This window comes from Capricornis sumatraensis, chromosome 8 (assembly GCF_032405125.1).
Source record: "Capricornis sumatraensis isolate serow.1 chromosome 8, serow.2, whole genome shotgun sequence".
NCBI classification, from domain to species: Eukaryota; Metazoa; Chordata; class Mammalia; order Artiodactyla; family Bovidae; genus Capricornis; species Capricornis sumatraensis.
Window position 1 is genome coordinate 13,544,365 of NC_091076.1, and position 21,925 is coordinate 13,566,289.

Consider the following 21,925-nt stretch of genomic DNA (forward strand, 5'->3'; position numbering starts at 1 on the left):
GATTTGCCCATTGCAGGCATATTCCTTATCAGTTGAGCTATCCGGAAAGCCCCATGAATCATTAAGGAAACGCAATCAGGTGCTGGTGAGCCACGTCTCCACAATTTTAAAACAGGCAGTATTCAAAATACTGATCGTACCAACCATTCCTCCCCTGGTGAGGAATACAGGGGAACTGGAATGCTCCCATAGTGTCACTGGGAATGCAAATAGATACAGTCATTCATTTTATGAAACCACATGTTCATATAAAGAGTTTTACGTATATGTTCATAGTAAGCTTATCTGTAATAACCCAACAAGAAACAAACAGGAAGTTCCTTTTTCATGATTTAGAGTGGGGACCTTGGGAACCAACAGAATAGCGATCTGAACCCATCTCTGTCAATCAACAGCTGTGCAACCTTGGGAAAGTCTCTGGGCTCTGTTAGATGGGTTTTAAGCTGGTGCTGGGCATAATACATGGGCCACATCTGATTGCTTTGAGAAGTGCATGGATGGCATATGTAACATGTTTGGGACGGGTACAGCTGCCATTACATGCCCCTCTCTGAAGCTTTGATCCACTTTCTCCTGTTCAGTCCTGAATGGACATGGAAGGGCAGCTGGCCACTGACTATCTTTATGTTCATCCCAGGCATTAAGATGGATCTGAGGGTGCCTCAGTTTTCTCTGCAAAGGGACAATTCCAGTTCCCCCCAAACATTCTTCTTTCTTCCTGCCTCCTCATCTTTCTTAGGAAGCTTACCAGAGCTGCCTCATACTCACAACTCACTATTCCCTTCCCCACCTCTACAAACATGTCATCCAGCATTCCTCGAGATGAGATAAGGACTGCAGTTTCCATGGTAACGAGTTCCTTTAAAAGCAAAGGCTCTCTGGTCTTGGCCACAAGGCTTGCTCAGGCTCCCATGCCAAATGATACCTTCTCTGCATCTACCAGATGGTAAGATGGGACACCAGAGAGCACAGAGGATTGTGGAAAAGAAAAAAAAAATCCCGAGGCGTAACAAGAAGGATATGGCTCCAAGTGAGCCCAGCAGGCCAGAGACACTGGCCTTTTACTAACTGCATCTTCTTGATCCCCCATAAGAATTCAGACCATGGCAAGAGGTGGACATCCAGGTTCTTCCTCTAGATTTCAATTCAGTTGGTCTTGGATGGGGTCCTAGAATCTGGTTTGGGTAGAACCATCTACCAGGTTTTTGGCAGCAGAAATAGCACTGGATTGGAACTGAAGAAACTTGAGTTTGAAAACCAGTTTCTTCCTCACTATGAAAACCTTGGGCGAATCTCTTCATATGCCCAGCTTGCCTCACTCACCTCACAGGTAGTAAAAACCTCACAGGACTGAAACAAGATCACATAAAACTCCAATACCTTGGCCCCTGTAAGTAGCCACGAAGACACTGCAGAATCAACAAGCACAATGTATGCGTGTGATAGATGTGTGTGTGCATGTGTGCAATAAGTGGTAAAAGCAGAGTATAATAAAATACAAAGGGTGAGGGCTTCCCTGGCAGTCCAGTGGTTAAGAATCTGCCTTGCAATGCAAGGGACACTGGTTTGATCCCTGGTCCAGGAAGATCCCACATGCTGCAGAGCAACTAAGCCTGTGAGCCACAACTACTGAGGCCGGTGCACCAAGAGTCTTTGCTTCAAAACAAGAGAAACCATCGCAATAAGAAGCTTGTGTTCCACAATGAAGAGTAGCCCCCGCTCACCACAACTAAAGAAAGCCTGAGTGCAGAGCAACAAAGACCTACTACAGTCAAAAACTAAATTAATTAAATTAAAAAATCTTTTTTAAAAATTAAGTAAAAAAACACACAGAATGATCACATTCTTATAACTATAATGCATAGAAAAAAGGGCCAATGAGGCCTCATAGAATTGAAGTTGCTGATGTCTTGACTCCAAAATGATACCTTTCTATTTATAGCTTAGAAAAATATTCACTGACATGTTCACATGCAGACATGCACAGGGATTTTTACCACAGCACTGCTTGTAATCAGAGAAAATTAAAAGTAATCTAACAGTTCACGAGCAAGAAATCATTAAAGAAACTGCTATATTTATAGAAGGAATTATGTCATTAAAAAAGTGAACTAGATCTATTATCTGCCTACCTGGCTAGATCTTCGAAATGTATTCTGAGCAAGAGAAGTAAGTTGTAGAATAATATGTCCAATATGATACCATGTATAGAAAAATACGGTGGACGTACTGTCTATTGAGCATTGATACATTTTTGTGTAATAAAAATATAAAACATGGAGGAGAAGGGACACACCACACTTTGGAGCATGAGTGTTCTGGGGAGGGAGGGATAAGAAAATATTTCAACTGCATCTGTGTGGTTTTTTCCTTATTAAAACAGATCTGAGAAAACATGGCAAAAAGGCCAGCACTTCTTCCGTCTGGGTGGTAGGAATGTCTAGGGGTCGTGGAAACACTGTCAGTGCACTTCTGTGTGTTTGCAATATTTCTCTCTAACAAAACGTCTGGAGGTGGTGGTTTAGTCGCTAAGTCATGTCCGACTCTTGTGACCCTGTGGACTGTAGCCCACCAGGCTCCTCTGTCCATGGGATTCTCTAAGCAAGAATACTGGAGTAGGTTGCCATTTCTAGAAGGTTCTATAACAGGGTAATAACAACAGTTTTTATTACAGGTAGGTTTTTTTCTTTGTATTCCCGAAGTTGCTAAATTCTGTAATTTTACATTATATGTAATGTAATGATGAAAATGAAAGCAACACTTTTTAAAAATGACAACATATGTGAAAAAAAAGCTTTGTGAATTGCTTGAATCATATCAATGCCCCTGCCAATGAGTCTTTTGTGCTTACTCGGATGTTTTTTAAATTCTTTTGTTTTCATCACGATGCTTACAGAAAAGTACTATTATTCCCACTTTACAAATGGGGAAATTTAGGGTCCAAGAGAGGTGGAGGAACTTTCCAGAACCAGGGCTCATAAGAGGCAAAGCAGGATTGGAACCCAGACAGAGGATTTCCTAGACTGCCTGCTCAGGAAGTTACTACAGGAGAGGTGACCTTTGAGCTAAGCCTTGATGGTCAACGGACATTTCTTTGGGGGCATATTTACTGAAACAAGAGCTTTATGTATGTTGTCACACAGAACCCACATGAAAACCCTGTGAGGAGATGCTATTATGAGACCCATTTTACTGACAAAGAGGCTCAGAGGAACTATTACTAACCCAAGGTCACAGAGCTTGGTGGTGACAGAGCCAGGGTAGAAATCCAAGTCTGTTCTCCAGAGTCACCCTTTCCACTGTGCCAGGCAGCATCCGCAAGTGAGAGGAGGAGAGGGGCATTCTGGATAGGGGGGCACAGCACGTGCAAAGGCCCAGAGGCAGGATAGGGCCTGCCATGTTTAGCTAGAAACTCAGGTATGTGAAATGAAAGAATAAAATCCCCCAGAGCCCAGCCCTCTGGGCAAAGTGCAGGGTTGGGTTTCAGTGGAAGCTGAAACTCTGCTGGGTCATGCAGGATTTTCCAGGGGGCCCGTCCCCACCCACCGGCTCATAGGAGTGACTCTGGGTCAAAGTTACCGAGAGCTGCTGGAGCAGCAGTTTCTGGGTAAATGAAGCTTGTGTGTGGGCAAGAGGTGAAAATCCCCCCGACTCTCAGGGGGTGATGCTGACACCTTCCTAAGATGGTCTATAGCCCCCTTAAGAGAAGGGCGCCCTTAATGTCAATATCTAGAAGCTGTTGGAAGTCACTGGCATCCTTCCTAGGAAGGCAACACAGTCCTTCTCAGCAGGAGGTACCTTGGGCTTGGAACAGAATGGGGACCAACCCTGGCCCAGCATGTGTCCATCAGCCCCACCCCTCCCACCATCACCCACCTCCACTCTCTAAACAAATCCAGACCCAAATCCAGGTTCAGAGGGGAAGCTGAGAAGACACGGGGGATTGTTCAGCCTGAATTTCCAAGGCCATCTTGTGCCATTTAGCAGCCAAAGGCCAGCAGTGGTCAATGGCCACGTGGCCAACCAGACCCATGAGCTCAAGTGCAGGAGATAAATTTGGGTTCCCTGGGTGGTGGTAGCGTGTGTGTTTACCTGCTTTTACAAACAGCACATGCTCTCTACTTTCCGTTGGACCCGCTGAAGTCTCAGTTTTCCAGATGAGAACTCAAACTGACTTGCTCAAGGTCACAGGCACTAAGAGGTAGAGCCAGAATTCAGCTTCTGGTCTCTCTAAATTCAAGCCCACGTCTTGGCTGTGGGGCCGTAGCATCACCCCACACTCCCCTTCATAAGTCTTGTCTAGGGAGCTTCCGAGGTGGCTCAAACCACTTTCACGTTCTTGCTTATCCCAAACCTTGGTCAGGAAGGTGCCCTTCCTCCCTTCCTTCCTTTCCTCTTTTCATGCCTCCTTCTCTTCTCCCTCCCTCCCTCCTTACCTCCCTTCCAGCCAGGCTCTGTACCAGCCCCTCACCATGGTGGGGGACAAAGGTATATTCATAGTTGATTATGATCAAATAGAAGTGCTAATCCAAGCATCAGAACAAAGTGCTTTGCAAAGAATAGAGATGAGAGGCCATAACTTTGACAGGGACAGTTGAGAGGGGTCTCAGAGGAGGAGTAGGAGTTCTCAAGGATGAGAATGTGATGGACAGCAGGAGATATCCAAGTCTTTGCCAAACAACCTGGGGGATCTAACATGTATCTTTCCAAAGGGTAAGCGGGCTTGGAGGCAAGAGTACGTGGGGCAGTGAACTTTCACTCTCCATGTCACCCTTTCTCCTCACCAGTAGCCTGGCACCACGGGGCTTCCCGCATTCTTCCTCACAAAAGTGCTTGAGTCCTGACTTAAAAGCTGAGAAGACATTGTTGCTTTCTCAGCCCCTGAACCCCAATGATGGGTAACATCTCTGGCCGGTGTCTCTCCCCATGGTGTCAAAAGAAGCCTTAGGACTTCCCTGAGTGGTCCATTGGTTAAGAATCCTCCTGCTGATGCAAGGGACATGGGTACAACCCCTGGTCCAGGAAGATTCCACATATCACTGGGCAACTAAACCTGTGAGCCACAGCTACTGAGCTGGCTCTCTAAAGCCCTCGAGCTGCAACTACTGACGCTCACACACCCTAGAGCTCGTGCTCTGCAACAAGACAAACCACTGCAATAAGAAGCCCACGCACCACAACTAGAGAGTATCCCTTGCTCACCACAACTAGAGAAAGCCTGTGCTCAGCAAAGACTCAGTGATGCCAGAAATAAACAAATTAATGTAAAAGATAAAATAAAGAAGCCTTTTAACTGGGGCAAGCAGAGAGCCAGCTGAATGTCTAGTCAGTGCCAAAGTATGCTGGACCCTTGGGAAGTTTTGCAGAGGTTTAAGGTGGGCATCCCAGGCTCTAGCAACCAACACCCACTGCTTTTGTATAAGTGTCTGGCTCAGTGAACTGACCTCCCAACCTATTCTCAGCAGCATCCCACCCTCCTAATCCACTCCGCTGGCTGGCAACTCTGTTTCTAAACTCCAGAGTCCTGGGGAGCAGAGACGTCAAGCCATCTGTGCAGGGCCAGGGTCAGCATGGCAGAGCTGGAAGCTGATGGGCTTCCCAGGTGGTGCTGGTGGTAAAGAACCCACCTGCCAATGCAGGTAGACGTAAGAGGCACGGGCTCGATCCCTGGGTTGGGAAGATCCCCTGAGGGAGGACACAGCAGTCCATCCAGTATTCTTGCCTGGAGAATTCCATGGACAGAGGAGCCTGGCGGGCTGCAGTCCATGGGGTCACAAAGAGTCGGACATAACTGAAGCGACTTAGCACACAGTCACAGGCTTTGAAGTTGAATCTCATCTCTTCCTCTTAATACTAGGATCTGGATTTCTTTTCTTTTCTTAAAAAGAAATTTTATTGGCATACAGTATTGACTTCAAATGTGGTGTTAGTTTCAGGCATACAGCAAAGTGAATCAGTTTTACGTGTAAACGTAGCCACTCTTCTTAACCTGTAGTATCCTCGGCGATCTTTGTCCACGAAAGTGGTGACATTAACAGCCAGCTCCTGGCGATGCTGGGAGATTAAAAGAGAAAATGATTGTCGTGGGGCCTGACTCTCCCTAACTAGTCGGCACTGCGCTTACACAGTCCTTTACTGCAATTCTGAAGCCCTCAGATACCACTGCGTTTTTCATAACTCTGTGAGTGGCCTTCCTGACCTGAAATGATACAGGGTTGTTTCATGGTCTTTATTTATTCTGTACGGTGTGAAAAAATCATATATTTTGCTGCAGAAATGTTAATGTACTTAGTTACAGGGGCTACTCAGGCCCCTGCTGAGACATTATATAGCATATTCTAATACTTCACTTCAGAGAGCAAGAATTGGGATGCTGACATTCCGATCATACTCATTTTCCCTCAGAGAGGTTCAGAAACTTGCCCAAGGTCACAGAGGAGGTGGTGGAGCTTGAGAGCAAATGCTGGTCTCTGAGACCCCAGAATTCACATGCTCACAGCCATTCTGATAAACATTCATCAGAACCAACACAGTGCCCCTCAGCGCACCCACCTCCATACTGATGAGACTAAACACCCACCACGCCCAGAGCCTCACACAGTCCCTCTTCGAGAACGAAACGCCATGTTGTGTGAGGGTGCTGGGTGAGATCTCTTTTAATGTGGCTATTATAACATTTTTACAATAAGGATGACTAATGCTTACATTGTGTTTGAATTCTCAGCTGGAACTGGGTGGGAGTGACAAGGAGAGATGGTAGAATAGAGACTAGCCATTATTATGACCTTGGGTAAGTCCCTGTCCCATTTTGGGCCTCAGGGTCTCCACGGTGAAAATGGGTGAGTTGGGCAAGCTGGGGTCAGCCAGAGGGGTTTGGGTTCTGTTGCCTCCAATGGCCCCTGATTTGAGGCTGCCAAGCAGACAATGCTTCAGAACGCAGCTCCCACGGTCCCCACCACCTCCACCCAGCTGGTCCTCCCACCAGCTATGCGGTATTTCCTAAGCAGATGACCTTCAGATTCAAGATTAAAAGGTATTGAATCCCATAGTAAGCAAAGGATTCCTTTTCCAGTTCTTCAGTCCTGGGGATTGCAAGTCTTATTGTCATGCTTCTCTATTTTAATGTCTAAGATTTTTTGACACAAGGAGAGCTGACTTAGGTTTGGATAGCAGGCTAGTGAATGACACAGTCGTTCTGAGGGACTCATCTGTTTATATGGATATAATCAACTTATTGAAGTAACATTGGTTTCAGATATAGGAAACCTGGAGACTTTCAAGGTTTAAATAAACTTACTTAGATTTACATACAAAGTTGACTATAAAAAATATTTGTTAAATAACTGTATATACATAAGGACTTTCCCGATGGCTCAGGACTTTCCCTCATATACATAAGGACTTTCCCGATGGTAAAGAATCTACCTGTAATGCAACAGCCACAGGAGATACTGGTTCAATCCCTGGGTCAGAAAGATCCCATGAAGAAGCAAATGGCAACCCACTCCAGTATTCTTGCCTGAAAAATCCCATGGACAGAGAAGCCTGGCTGCCTACAGTCCAAAGGGTCAAAAAGGGTCAAGCAGGACTGAGTGAGTAAGCACAAGGATGAATCATATCACATTCTTGTACACTTAAAACTCTCTGATTCCCCATTTCCTCTGGATTAATTCCAAGTCCACACTGATGTTGTCCTTGACACTGCCAACCTTTCCATCTCCCTCCCTCTGTGATCTCCTCCAGCTGTCAGACTCACTTCCACCTCAGGGCCTTTGCACCTGCCATGCCCTCTGCCTGGAATGTCCTACTCCCTGATCTCAGCAAGGCCGGCTCATTTCATCAGTCAGATCTCTGCTCACAGGCTCTCAGAGGCCTGTCCTAAATCTCCATTCCAGTCTCTCTATCTGCCTTCCTTGGTTCTACTTCCCCTATAGCACATATTCCTCTCTGAAATGATACTATTTTAAAAATGTTTTGGGGGAGTTCACCTCAAGGCATGTGGGATCTTAGTTCCCTGATCAGGAATCGAACCTGCACTCCCTGCATTGGAAAGCCAAGTCTTAACCACTGGACTTCCAGGGAAGTCCCAATACTAATTTTTTAATGTGTTTATTTGTTTATTTCCTACTCTAGAATATAAGCTCCTTAAAGTCTGGAGCTTTGTCCCACTTCCTCTGTGGCTGAAAACAGTGCCCGCTCATAATAGGAGCTCTGCAAATTAATGGTAGGAAGCTGTAAAGGTGAAGGGAGGGCGGCCAGGGAGCAAGGCAGAGCCCACCGGGCACCACAGGGAGGCCGGCAAGACGGCGGCCGTCAGAGGTTCAGCCTGAGGGCTCTCACACATGGTCCCGTCAGCACCAGCCTTCCAGACACTGAGCCAACTGGTTCCCACCCACTGAGCCAGCAGAGAAAGCCATGTCAGCAATTATACCTGTAAAAGAATGAAGGCTTTACAACATCACCATCAAGACACTATCATGATAATAACTGATTCAGACTGGAATCAGCCATAATATTACTATGAGTGGATAAAGATTTGAAGAGGACCAAAATATTTATATATTCTCAGAGACTCTGCCCATAAGAGACATATTCATTACAAAGGAGATGAGTGACTTTACCTGCAGACAGCACCTTAATCCAAGCAACCCAAGGGAGACCACTGGTAATGGGATGAGCAGATACTACGTCCGAGAAGGACTCGGCTTCATTTTTGTGAAACTCCTGACAAAATAAGAACAACTAATCACGAGGGACCTTCAGACAAGCCCTGATGAGGAATATTTTATAGAAAAACTAGCCTGCACTCTTCAAAATGATCAATACCATGAAAGAGAAAGAAAATCTGAGCAAATGCTCCAGAAAATCAGGAGAGTGAAACACAATACATTCCACAGAATTTACTTTTGCCTCTAAGGCAAATTGCCTTGGAAAAATCTCAGAAAGTTCTGTAGATTATTTTTGTAGTGATGTTAATCACCTGATTTTGAGAAATGCACTGTGGTTACATAAGAGAACTGTCTTTTTTTTTTTTTTTTTAGGACATATTGACATATTTAAGAGATGGGGCCATTATGTCTACAACTTGCTCTCAAGTGGTTTAAGAAAAAATGTGGTAGAAAAATAGAGAAAATTATAAAAAGTCTTAACCAGTCAGGGAGTCTGAGTAAAGAGCACAAGGAAAATCTTTGTATTATTTTTGCAGCTTTGCAGGAAGTCTAAAATTGTGCTGAAATAAATTAAAAAAAAAAAATCTAAAATACTGAGCTAGAAAGAAGTCTAGGAATTGAGGAGCCATTGAGATGGTGGAGGCAAAGTGGCTGCAGGAAGCCAGCTCCTCGCCTCACAAGGCTGACCTCTTAGAGACCAGGGTCAGTTGTGTTCACCTTAAACCACGTCAGCCCACAGCACTCCCCTGACAGATCCACATTGAGGTGGGGCAACTGAGGACGCATGTGGGCCCTCTGAGTAATGTGTGGAAGGGACCCAGGGCATAGCCTGCAGAGCAAACTTCTCACCCCTGGCCATGACCCTGGGTGCCTCACTCCCCACTTTGCACCTCACTTCCCTCCTCTGACAAATGGGTAGATGTCAGTGACTGGCAGCCCTCTGGTGACGAAGTCTTCCAACTCAGCTTGTTGTTGTTGTTCAATCACTAAGTCGTGTCTGACTCTTTGCGACCCCGTGGACTGCAGCACGTCAGGCTCCCCTGTCCTCCACCATCTCCCGGAGTTTGCTCAAACTCATGTTCATTGATTCGGTGATGCCACCCAACCATCTCATTCTGATATTTCTAGAATCCCATCTGGAGAGTGCAGCATATCTCTCCAAGAAACTCGATTCATTTGGCAAGCATGTTTACTTTAGCCGAAGGAAAAACAGAAAGGTGGTCTCGCTGAGCAGAATGAGGAGTGAACGTTCTCCGTGTGCTGGACACGCTTCTCCTACCTCTGCCCCGACTCCCCCACCCCAGCTCTGCTCCCAGGCACCCCTCCTGGAAGAGATGAACACAACTAGCAAAAACTTATGCCGAAGTATAGAGAAAATCTTTCCTGAAGCCCTATTTCGGAAGAGGCAGCTGGTAGGGATGGGTTGGTCAGAGACCAGAAAGCCACTCTGGTCCCGGTTCAGTCAGCAACTGTCTGCATGGCTCCAGTTTTCCGAGCATCACTCCTGCAAGATGGCAGAGCCACGCATGGCTTTGCACACAGCTGAGGACACAGTGACTTCACCTTTGTGTTCTCCTTGGCTCAGGGCTCAGTAGGTGATTTTCAAATTGAAAGCGGGGCACTCAGATAAGACCCTCAGGACACCTTGAGCAGCTGTCAGCTCTGAGGAGCCCCTCATTCAGGACCCCACAGCCCAGGCCCCCAACCCTCCGGGCAGACTCCCTGAGCTGGGCTGGCCCTACCTGGAGAACCCAGCCTGGTTCAGGGTCACAGTGGAGTGGTCAGGGTGACCTGGAAACTTAGAGGCTGGAACTTCTAATGTGTTCTGCCATCTCTGATACACAGTGGAGATCTGGGGCATCCCCCTTGCAGGGGAAAAAAAGGGGGTCTCTTTTCCATTACACTACCCTAATCCAGCATTCCCCAAGGCCCCCACAGGCTCCTCCCCAGCCCATCTGCCCTGCCTCCCTGCCCAGGCTGGCCTCTCGGGGGCTGCTTCAGCTGCCGTTTTTAGGCAGAGGCAGTTTGGCCGCAGGAGTCTACAAAATGGTGGGCGGAAACCCGGGCTTCCCTCCGCTGTCCCCGAGAGCTCCCGCCCTGAGGCCCAGCTCCACACCCTGGCCGTGGGGCTCTTTGGGGCCCCAGGGAGCCCTGAGTTTCCCCAGGTACTTCACAGCCAACATCTCATGCAGCCTCATCCCAACCCGGGGCTCCGGAGGTTGCCACTGATCCCGCTTTACATCTGGGGAAACCGAGGCTAGGTGGAAGCTCGACTGGCCAGGAAATGGCTTCTGACACACAAGCCCCTTCTAGAGTTTCTTCACACTCATTCCGTGATAGCCTAGCTGAGGTGAAAACTCTCCAGAGAATGGGAGACCTTTCCTAGAAAAATTGATGTGGATGGGTTCCCAAACCCTGCCATCTTCCAGGGCAGGGAAACATTACGGATTTGGAGGCCCAGGCAGCACAGTGGATAAGAATCCGCCTACCAGTGCAGGGGACACGGGCTCAATCCCTAGTCCAGGAAGTCCACATGTCTCAGAGCAACTAAGCCTGTGCACCCCAACTACAGAGCCCTTGTGTTGCAACTCCTGAAGCCTAGTGCCTATAGCTTGTGCTCCGCAATAAGAGAAGGCACCACAATGAGAAGCCTGCATCCAAGAGTTGCCTCAACTCACCGCAACTGCAAGAGAAACCCCACGTAAAGCAAGAAAGACACCAATGAAGCCAAAAATAAATTAATAAATAGAATTCTTAAAAAAGATCTGGCACCTAACAGTTAGCTGCGAGCCTTGTTAAAAACAAGGGGCCCCAAATGGGGTTGCTTATGCTAAGCCCCACATCACCAAGTCGAGACTTTATGGTTTCACCTGACCAGGGCTAGTTAAGTCATCTGCCTGTTAGACCCTGCCATTCCTAAAAGAAAGCAATTTTGTGATAACCAACAAAGACCTACTGTATAGCACAGGGAACTATACTCAACATTTTGTAATAACCTATTAAGTGTAAATAATCTGGAAAACATAGATATATGTGTATGCATAACTGAATCACTTTGCTGTATACCTAAAACAAACAGAGCATTGTAAACTCTGCTCAATGTTATGTGACAGCCTAGATGGGAGAGGGGTTTTGGGGAGAAAGGATACATGTATTTGCATGGCTGAGTCTCTTCACTGTTCACTTGAAACTACCACATCATTGTTAATCAGCCATACCCCAATACAAAATTTAAAGTTTAAAGTTCGAAAATAAAATAAAAATCTCCTTATATACCTGTCCTTTCTGTCAGAGCGCATGCTGCCGATTCTAACTGCTTTTTGCTCTTTAAAATTTTTACTGCATTAAAAGATTTTAATATGCCTCAGTTAATCTTTCAACTGACTATTTGCTGTGCCATCCAGGAATAGTCACTTCACCTCTCTGAGCCCCTGACACTTGATCAGTAAAGTGGCACTCATAATCAGACTTCACAGGGCTGTGAGGAGGGCAAGACAGGTGTATGAATTTACAAAGCACTGCCCAGTTGGCCTGGCGCAGGCAAATGTACGGTCTGTGTGGGCCGTCTCTGTGCCAATCTCTATGCCTGGCATGCTCACTGCATCCTCTTGACACAGCAGTCTGGGTGAGTCAGCAGATAGAGAGCCTGCCACACAGCTCTTCTGGGCTCTGGGGCCCTACCCACCCAACAGGCCTTAGGCCTTGCTCTCCAGATTCAGCTCAAATGGTCCTTTTGCCTGAAATGCCTTTTTTTTTCCTTTAACTTTTTAATTTGAAATTATAGACTCACAAGAAGTTGCCAGAATAGCACAGAGAAATCCCAGATACAGAAGAACACAGAAGAATCCAGCTTCCCTGGATGGTGACCCACTCTAAAATTAGAGTAACTCACCGAAACCAGGAAGTAGATACCCACACAACACAAGGATCTGACCAGGTTTTGCAGGCATTCATTTTTTTTTTTAATGTCAAAGAAAGTAAATAAAAATTTTTTTAAAGTGTCTTTGGGCCTAAGATATCTTTTGCCATCATATTTTGGTATGCAAAGCCTTCTTGTCCCCATGTTCAGCCCCTCTCTGGCAAGTTCAAGCTCTCCCTATTCTGATTTCCAGCTCCTGGAAACTGTGCAACCCAGTGATGGAGAACGTGGGTTTTGGAGATCTAAAACCCGTGTTTTATTTTTTTTTTTTTTTTTTTTTTTTTTTTTTTTTACTTTTGTGGGCATTTATTAATGTCACAAACAAAGTACACTTTATTATTATTTGAATTGGCCAATGAAAATGTTCTACACAAGGCAAACACTTCATGAAATTTTTAAATGAAAAATAAATAAGCTCCATCCTACATACATCTGCAGCTGCCACATATAAATAGAGGACATCAGTTGTAAAGTAAATAAGTTAAATAGTTGTAGGATAGTCTGACAGGTCCAGTGTGAATCACCTGTTCCCTCCCTATCTTTGTTCCAGGCCCCTTCATCTGTTCACTGTAAGAATAGTACACAGTCCACTGTGGCCCTTACTGAAAGAGCCCTTGATGTCCACATCTCCAGGTTATGTTCTGTTGGGAGGACTGGGTGTTCAGTCTAAAACAACAGTTGAAGAGCAGAGGTCAGCAAAGTGAAAGCCCAGGCCTCTTTTGCCATGTCGTCTTACCTATCACCTGGAGATATGGAAGCAGGTAATTCCCAGAGCAAAAAGCAACACGTGCCCATGAAACAGCTGCATGTGAATAACTGTTGTGTCTGAGACCAGTGATGTTGACAAAAGTTTCCTTTGTGCTAAGAAATGGCAATTTCCAACCTGGTCTCAGACTAAATTTCACCATGGAGTCGCTAGTTTTGTTAAATGAGTTGGGTTGGTTTAAGCTTCTGAATTAGAAAACAAACCTTCTGGAAGCAGACTTGAGGCCACAGATGACAAATATACAAGGCACATCCCATTAATCAGCTCCACAGGCAGACATTACCAATTGATCACTACATTCCTTCATCTCAGATTGCAGCCCCACACAGCATTCCACGCAGCCTGTGCCAGTCATCAGCATTTGAGATGAAGTTTATTTACTATTCTTGGATCTTCTCTATGTTCTGAATATTCTGTAGAAAGGAGTAGGTACAGCATAGGCATTGAACCCGTGATGCCAGCTATGGGTTGGGTGCCTTCAGACTTGTCATTTCACTGCTTTAAAGCTGTGTCTACTAAATGGGGAAGGCCGCCTACTCAGAGTTGATAGGAAGATTGGGATAATGTGTGTGTTTTAAACTCAGCATGATGGGTTTAAATCCATGGAGTTAAGCTCAGCATCAGCCGTAGACTGGGGCAAAGCACAGAACTTTCTGAGCCTCTGTTTTCCCACCTATCAATATAAAATGGGGGCAAGCACCCCATTGTCAAAGGAGGACAGAATAATCATGGCTGGTGCTGGGAGAGTGTAAGTCCCCTGCAATGGATGGTGGTTATGACTGTCATCAGATTGCGCCTGCTGTCACATCTACCCTGGGCTGACCCTTGTATGTTTTACCACTGTTCCCTGTGGCTCAGCTGGTAAAGAATCTGCCTGCAATGCAGGAGACCTGGGTTTGATCACTGGGTTGGGATGATCCCCTGGAGAAGGGAAAGGCTACCCACTCCAGTATTCTGGCCTAGAGAATTCCATGGACTTTGTAGGCCATGGGTCGCAAAGAGTCGGACACAACTGAGCCACATTCACTTCAACATTTAACACGTTCAATGTCAAGCCTTCATATCTCAGTGCCAGCTCAGGGCCTGGAACACAGTGAGTGAGTGTGAAGTCACTCAGTCGTGTCTGATTCTTTGTGACCCCATGGACTGTAGCCCACCAGGCTCCTCTGTCCATGAAATTTTTCAGGCGAGAGTACTGGGCTGGGTTGCCATTTCCTTCTCCAGGGGATCTTCTTGACAGATGTTAAATAAATGCAGATAAATGGAGCCCTCTGCTATGCAAGCTCTCCTTTGGCTTATGGTATCTCTTTGACATGGTGTCTCTTTAGCTTCACTTAGATCATTCCTGGCCTGGTGGGCAGGGTACATGCACAGCAAGTCCGTGAAGGTGGAACCTTGTGGTGGGAGGCAGCCCATTTGCTCTCATCCATCCCTTAAAAGCCTTTTGGGGGCCCCAGGATCCATCCCTGAGGCCCCTTGGGGCCATCCCTGGACCCAGTATTAAGGCTGCAAGCCTGGGAGGGTACAATATCTGGGAGAGATGCCTCATCCTTGGAGAGCAGCCAGACGGGAGACAGGCCAGGCAGCCTTTCGCTGCGGAGAGAGCTCAGAGCTGCCAGTCAGGAGACCTCAGCTCAAGCCCTGGCAGGTCTTAGCCACAGACTCCGGACAGGGCTGAGCCTCACTAAACCTCAGTTTCCTCACCTACACAATGGGGTCTTCATGTGGGTAAACGAGCTTATGGTACAAACGACACTATGTTAACCACTAAATCCTGTCCTTACATATATGAGATCTTTGTCCTGGCTGTGTAACATTTATAAGTTCACATTTAAGTGGTCACTGACATGGTATTAAATACCACAGGTCTGACCAGAAATGAATAACATTTTTCCATGATGTTTATTTTCACCATTATTACCATTCAGGCGATTGACAATGGCTTTAAGGCAGCAATATATAGGTTTTGTGTTTTTTTTAAGTAAATGTCTTTATACTTTTAAGCATCTATTAAGAATATTAAGCAAACGGTCAGGCAGAATGGCAGCTTTAGTAAACACCTAGAAGGGGCAGGAATGTGGACGGCCAGAAAATGCTGCTCTTCTGACGCACCTCGCCCTGACCAGATGTGGGGAGGGCGGCAGTGATGAGGGTGGGATGGAGGAGTTGGAAGACCCTGAGACTGGGGAAAACAAGGGATCCAGACATTCCAGTCCCACCAGGGTCTGCTCAGTGCAGGGCTGAGAACCCAGCATCGTATTTAGTTGTGGTCCATGCAGGGGGACGGTGAAGGCTGCATGCCAGGGTGTGTGTGTGGTGAGTGGGGTGGGGGGTGTCTTTTCCTCCAGGCCCCTGTCCCAAAGCCTCAAATGGACCACCTGCTTCCTTGTCCCAGGGGGACGACTGATGCTTCAGCCTCAGAATCTGACAGCTGGGGTCCCAGCTTAATTCTTGAGCGTTTCTGTAAGAAATGAGGCTGACTCAGAGCAGGCTTCAATATATGTGAACTGAATGAGAGATGCTGTGGGCAGTGTTTCTCACTCCTTCTGGATCCCTCTGGAATCATCTATGTTAGGCTGACTATGCCAGCCCAAACGCCTTAGGAGCTGTCTTGTCTTGTGTTACCACCCTGGTGACAGCCACGTTAACTGTCCTGACCAGGCATATGACCAGAGAACCAGACTAAGCTGGGAGAAATATAGAGGTGGCTGTCATATATTATTCATAGATGGATGAGTCTTCCCAGACAGGAAGAATATGGGAGATTAAAAAAAAAAAATAGTAACCATTTGTTTAATTTAATCCAATCAAGTGGTAAAAGCCCATGAGTTAGGCTCCCCCATCCCTGGGATTCTCCAGGCAAGAACGCTGGAGTGGGTTGCTTAGATTTGTGAAATTTGGATTGTGTGTGGAGAGCCCAGTCCAATCAGAGGGCATGAGCTATCCATCAGCAGCACAAGAGAATGCTATCTCATATTTTGGCAAAACAATAAAAAAAAGCTGTCCTCATCTCAGTCCACTGATAAAGAAACTCCAGCCTGCTTGGGATAAGTCAAGCTACCTGCAGTGGTACGACTATTTTCTCCTTGGTAAGTGACGTTTAAGCCCAGGAAGATCAGAATTTAAAATACACAGGTAATCAAAAACATAAAAACCCATAGTATTTGTACCTTTTTGTCAAGTTTAAGTTGGGTCAGATTCTGCATGTTGGTGTATAAAATCCTGTATTTTAGTGTTTAAGAATTTTTGGCTACTAGAGTTTCTTGGAGAAGGCAATGGCACCCCACTCCAGTACTCTTGCCTGGAAAGTCCCATGGACAGGGGAGCCTGGTAGGCTGCAGTCCATAGGGTCGCTAAGAGTCGGACACGACTGAGCGACTTCACTTTCACTTTTCACTTTCATGCACTGAAGAAGAAAATAGCAACCCACTCCAGTGTTCTTGCCTGGAGAATCCCAGGGACAGGGAAGCCTGGTGGGCTGCTGTCTATGGGGTCGCACAGATTAGGACATGACTGAAGCGACTTAGCAGCAGCAGCAGCAGCAGAGTTTCTCATGTCTGTGACTGAGTAATTGACTCCAGTTGAAATTTTAACCTAAAAAATTAAGAGAACTTGACAATGTCTGTAAACATGATCAAACTACTTAAGAGAATTTAATATTCACTTTGTTTATAACTTAGTTTTTTAGATTTACAAGAATTATTTTAAATCCTTGGTAATGCTGTGTTTCTTAAAGGTATTTGAGGCATTTATAAGACAATCAAGTACATTCAATTTATAAATGCAGTGTCTGAAAGAACACACGGCAACCCACTCCAGTTTTCTTGCCTGGAGAATCCCAAGGATGGAGGAACCTAGCAGGCTACAGTCCAGGGGGTTGCAAGAGCTGGACATAATTGAAGTGACTTACAAGTACCCACGCATAAATGCAGTGTAGAATATCTAAGGCAGTGATCTCTCAGCCGCATTTTTAAAAAGGAATAGGTAAGCTTAATTGTAACAGTAGTACTTTTACCTAACATATCTAAAATATTTTCATTTCAATGTGTAATTAATATAAAAGTTATTAATGAGTTATTTCTACATTCTTTCTCTGAACACATCTCTAAACTCTGCTGTGTATCTTACATTCTTAACACATCTCCCTTCGGATGACCACATTTGGACGGCACATTGTAGTGGCAGCTAAATTAGACATCGCAGATCTAAGGGAATTAAATCAGCTACATTTGTAAGTGGTATTTATTATTTAAGGAGGCTTACTCTGTTCAACCTGACTTGCTGAAATATTAATCAGAGTCCTTGAGAGCCATTGTTTAAAAGCTATTGGACTTATAAAGAAAATGAGGTCTATGTATTTACAAGGCAAGGAAATAATAGATTTTTTTTAAAAAATTGTTAATTTAAGAAGTTATTTTTTAAAGTGACCATATATAGCCTTTCCAAGTGCACAGCAGCAGCCCTTGAGGACCTCGCCAACCATAGTCCAGATGGAATTCGAGTCACTGGCTTCCGTTCGGCCCCGGCAGGAATGGCTAGATTCTTTGTTCCCGGGTCTCTCATAGTGTCAGATACGATGGTGCCCTTCAGGACTGTCTGTCCAAAGCTCCCCGTTCCACACAAACTGAGGTCTAAAGCTGAGAAGCCCTACTACAAGGTGACTGAGAGGCAGGGTGACAGGGATCCATCGATGGTCTCCTGACTCCCCCACTCACCCCTCCCAAACTCCCCAGTCAGGGGTTTTTGGCTCCTTCTCTCCACCTCTCCACCCACCCCTGGCTGATCTGGAAATTGAGGCAGAACTGGAGGGTAGGTGGACCAATAGGTCTCCGGCCCAGGCCTCTAGGGAGCACCAAGGGAGACCTGGGAAGCATGGGTCTCTAGACTCTGGTCCCTGCCCTGGTCACTCATCAGGACAGACCAAGACCTGCTGAGAGGCCGGCCCAGAATCCAGGCCAGCCTGGCCAGAGAAACTGCTCTGCAAGGCCCAGGATGGAACCTGAAGCTGGGACTGCAAAGGGGAGTAGGACAGGGGAGGCCAACCCAACTCCAAAGAGCCATGATCAGGTCCACCACGACACGAGCGAGCCAGACTCCACGTGCCACACGCCTGGTAAGCTGCCCGGGCCACATGCAGCCATGGGGGCAAAGCCCTGGAACTTCCTCATGGACCTCATCCTCCCAGCTCCCCTTCCTTCCTCCCTCTTCTCCGCTGCTTTTCTTTCTTTGCTTTTCTCAAGTTCCCTTCTGCCCGAGTGCCCCTATTGTCAGGCTGTATTTCCAAGAACTAGGATCTATACCTCTGGGCACCCTTAGGAGGGTTGAAGGGAGCAACATTTAATGCCATTTAATCACAGAGCAAGGAAACTATTCCCACCTAAAGGGCTTTCTCCTGGAGGAGGAAATGGCAACCCACTCTAGTATTCTTGCCTGGGAAATCCCCTGGACAGAGGAACCTGGCGGGCTACAGTCCATGGGGTCACAAAGACTGATACTATGAACAAAAGGGCTCTCAGTCCCCTTGAACAGTCAAGACAAAAATCACAGTTTGGAGGCAGGATGTTTTTATCACCTCTGCATCTCCCCTTTAACAAAGAGGGCTGGCTTTGGGCTCAAGGGCCGTTACATTCTTTTAACTGTCTGCTAACAAGTCGTAAGAACTGGTTTTCACTGCCATATATTTTTATGCTTATCTTTTCCTTTTATTTGTGGCAAATGATGTCAGTTTTCCATGTGTAAATTGTGACAATAAGTTTCCTTTCAAAACTGAACTTGTATTAGTAACAAGTGAGTCAATTGAGCATAAATGCAGTTTTGAAAACACGAGGTAACAATCCTGAGAGTGGAGTGGGCCGGGCAGAGCCAAGGTGAAGTGTAGAGAACGGGCCCCAGGTGCCCTCCGCTCCACCTTCCTCGGCTCTGCCCAGCCCGGGTTCCCACCTCCATTCAGACACTGTGCGAGGCCAGATCCCAGGGCCTGCAGGCCTTTCAGACCCGAAGCTGAAGCCAGCCACTCATGAAAAACAGAGGATAGAGATGCAGAGAGAGGGGCCATCTGTCCGTCCAGCTCAGAGGCAGAAAGTGGCCGAGCTCCAGAAGCTCCTGGTAGAGTGAGAACGGCAAGGCCTCTCTTCCAGCCACCCATACAGTGCCAAAGTCATACCCATACCCACTCCAGAGCTAGTCAGTTTTTCCTGAAGCAGTGTGAAGTCAGGAGGCTGGAAGTACGTGCCTCTAGACACATGGAGGCAGAGAGAAGAGCCCTCCACAGCTCCCCAGATGCTCCAGGTTTCCCGACGGAGCCTTCCAGGGTCTCCCTCACATCAAACTGAAAGCACTTAGCATCCCGATCTCCTTACTCTCCAGATGTGAGGGTCCAGCAGGACATCTGCCACCTTGAGCCCCACCCTCCGTGGGGGACCAACAAGCATCCGATGAGCATAGCCCAGTGCCCAAACCTTTCCGCCATCTCTTGCCTGGCCCAGGTCACTCCAGGGGGTGCCTTGGTCCCCATGAGGGCCTCAGGATCAGAAAGGAGCTGGCTCTCAAGAGACTTTCTGCTCATTTGTGCCCTAAACCAGGGGTCCCCAACCTCTGGGATCTAACGCCTGATGATCCGAGGTGGAATTGATGTAATAATAATAGAAATAAAGTGCACAGTAAATAGAATGTGTTTGAATCATTCTGAAACCATCCCACCCCCACCTTGGTTGGTGGAAAATAAAAAATGTCTTTCACAAACTGGTCCCTGCCACCCAACAGGTTGGGGAACACTGCCCTAAGCTACCCCCAATGGAGTCACCAGAGGCCAGCTGTCCCCTACATTGCTTGGCTTCCCCGAATTCTGTTACAGGACTACTCTACCATGAGTTGTACAAGCCTGGTGAACCCAGAGCCTCTGCTTTGGGGTTGAAAACACAACCATCAGTGAGCCTGCTTCTCTGGAAGGAAAACGGTTTCTTCCAGAAAGTTGGCAAGAAATCCTTAGCCTATGGATGAGAGGTGTCTCCTTCTTCAGACACTGGGAGCCCATTGATAAGAAGCTTGCATGCTGCCCACATTATTTGACCCACAGGGGTCCTCTCAGCACTGTCCAGGCACAGCCCCAGCCCCTCACGGGGGTGCCTATACCCTCCCTGGGCCCCGAATGCTGTTGGCACAGCTGGGACCATCCTGGTACCAGACTGTAGTCTTAGCTAGAAGGCTTCAGGAAGGCTCCATGAGCATGAGAAAACAGCCAGAAAGGGGGCCTGGAGGGCAGATTCCAGGCCCTCCCCGCAGGAACGGCAGGAGGTGAGGAGGGGGCTACCTGAGAGAGCTGCCGTCAGCAATCCAGCAACCACGAAGAAGAGCGCCATGTCTGCCACCATCTCCGACCGCTATGCGTGCCCGCCGGTGGGAAGCACCATCCCAGGGCCAGGAGGTGGACAGGCCGCTGAGGGCCCCTCGCAGCTGCTCTGCCCCTGGTTGCTCCTGTCTGTAACTCTTTTTCTGCAGAAGACGGCACCCTTTGCACGCATGCGGCCAAGCCCAGCCTGCGAGTGTCTCTCACGCCTCTGTGCTCTACTTGTGGTTTCAGTCTCCAGGAAGCCAGGCTGGTAATATAGGTGAGGAGAGCCCAGCTGCCTCTACTGCGAGGGCACCAAGCCTGGCTAAACCCTAAGAGTCTCAGAGTGAGACACACACACACGTGCACACACACACACACACACACACACACACACACACAGGGGCCCAAGGGTCTCCTGAGGAAGAGGGGAGCAGAGCGGGGCAAGCCTCAGTTCTGGAGATCTGGTACATAGTAAGTAGATGCTCCATCAATACATGTTGGAAAAGTGAAGGAGCGACCCAGTTCGATCCTAGTCCGTGAGCTCTGGCTCTCATGGGATTGAATCCCATGCTTTCCCTTGCTCTCAGGTGCCATGATGAATGGGAAGGAGAGTGTAGCTTTGCACTTTCAAGAGGGAGAGACTCCGCCTCCGCTTGAACATCGTAAATCAGAACAGTCCTGAGAGATGGTTTTCCCCCACCTCCTTCTGCAGCTGGACCCACCCCCAGAGATGGCACGGAAGGCTCCAGTTCTCCCTATGCCCCTGGGTCCCGTTTATTCCTCTATGGGAGGCAGGCGCGGGAGCTGGGCCCAGAAGGATAAGCAGGTTTTCAACAGGCAGCGTTGCATGGAAGCTGCTGGGCCTTGAGGAGGGGCAGGAGCGGAAAGGCAGGGGGCTTTCCAGGGGCCGAGGCGGGCCCCCCAGGGCTCCTTGGGAAGTGCTGAGTTGTCCAGTTGGGCTGCAAAGAAAGTTCCAAAAGAGGCAGGGACCAAGCCCAAGCGTAATTAATTCACCATTGTGCTCCCTAGGGGGGTCTACGTGCTCGTTAAGTCACTTCAGTCGGGTTCGACTCTATGCAACTCTATGGACTTTAGCCCACCAGGCTCCTCTGTCCATGGGATTCTTCAAGCAAGAATACTGGAGTGGGTTGCCATGCCCTCCTCTAGGGGATCTTCTCAACCCAGAGATTGAACCTGCATCTCTAATGTCTCCTGCGTTTTCAGGCAGGTTCTTTACCACT

At 47.4% G+C, this 21,925-nt stretch overlaps 1 protein-coding gene across 1 annotated transcript in view; it reads right to left on the bottom strand.

The window, feature by feature from the left end:
* Positions 1–20,712, bottom strand: part of CD6 (CD6 molecule) — a 44,785-nt gene extending 24,073 nt beyond the window's left edge. The window contains exon 1 of the mRNA XM_068977325.1: positions 20,664–20,712. Within this exon, the coding sequence (XP_068833426.1) occupies positions 20,664–20,712 (49 nt within the window). The remainder of the gene's footprint in view (positions 1–20,663) is intronic.
* Between the last annotated feature and the right edge of the window lie 1,213 nt (positions 20,713–21,925).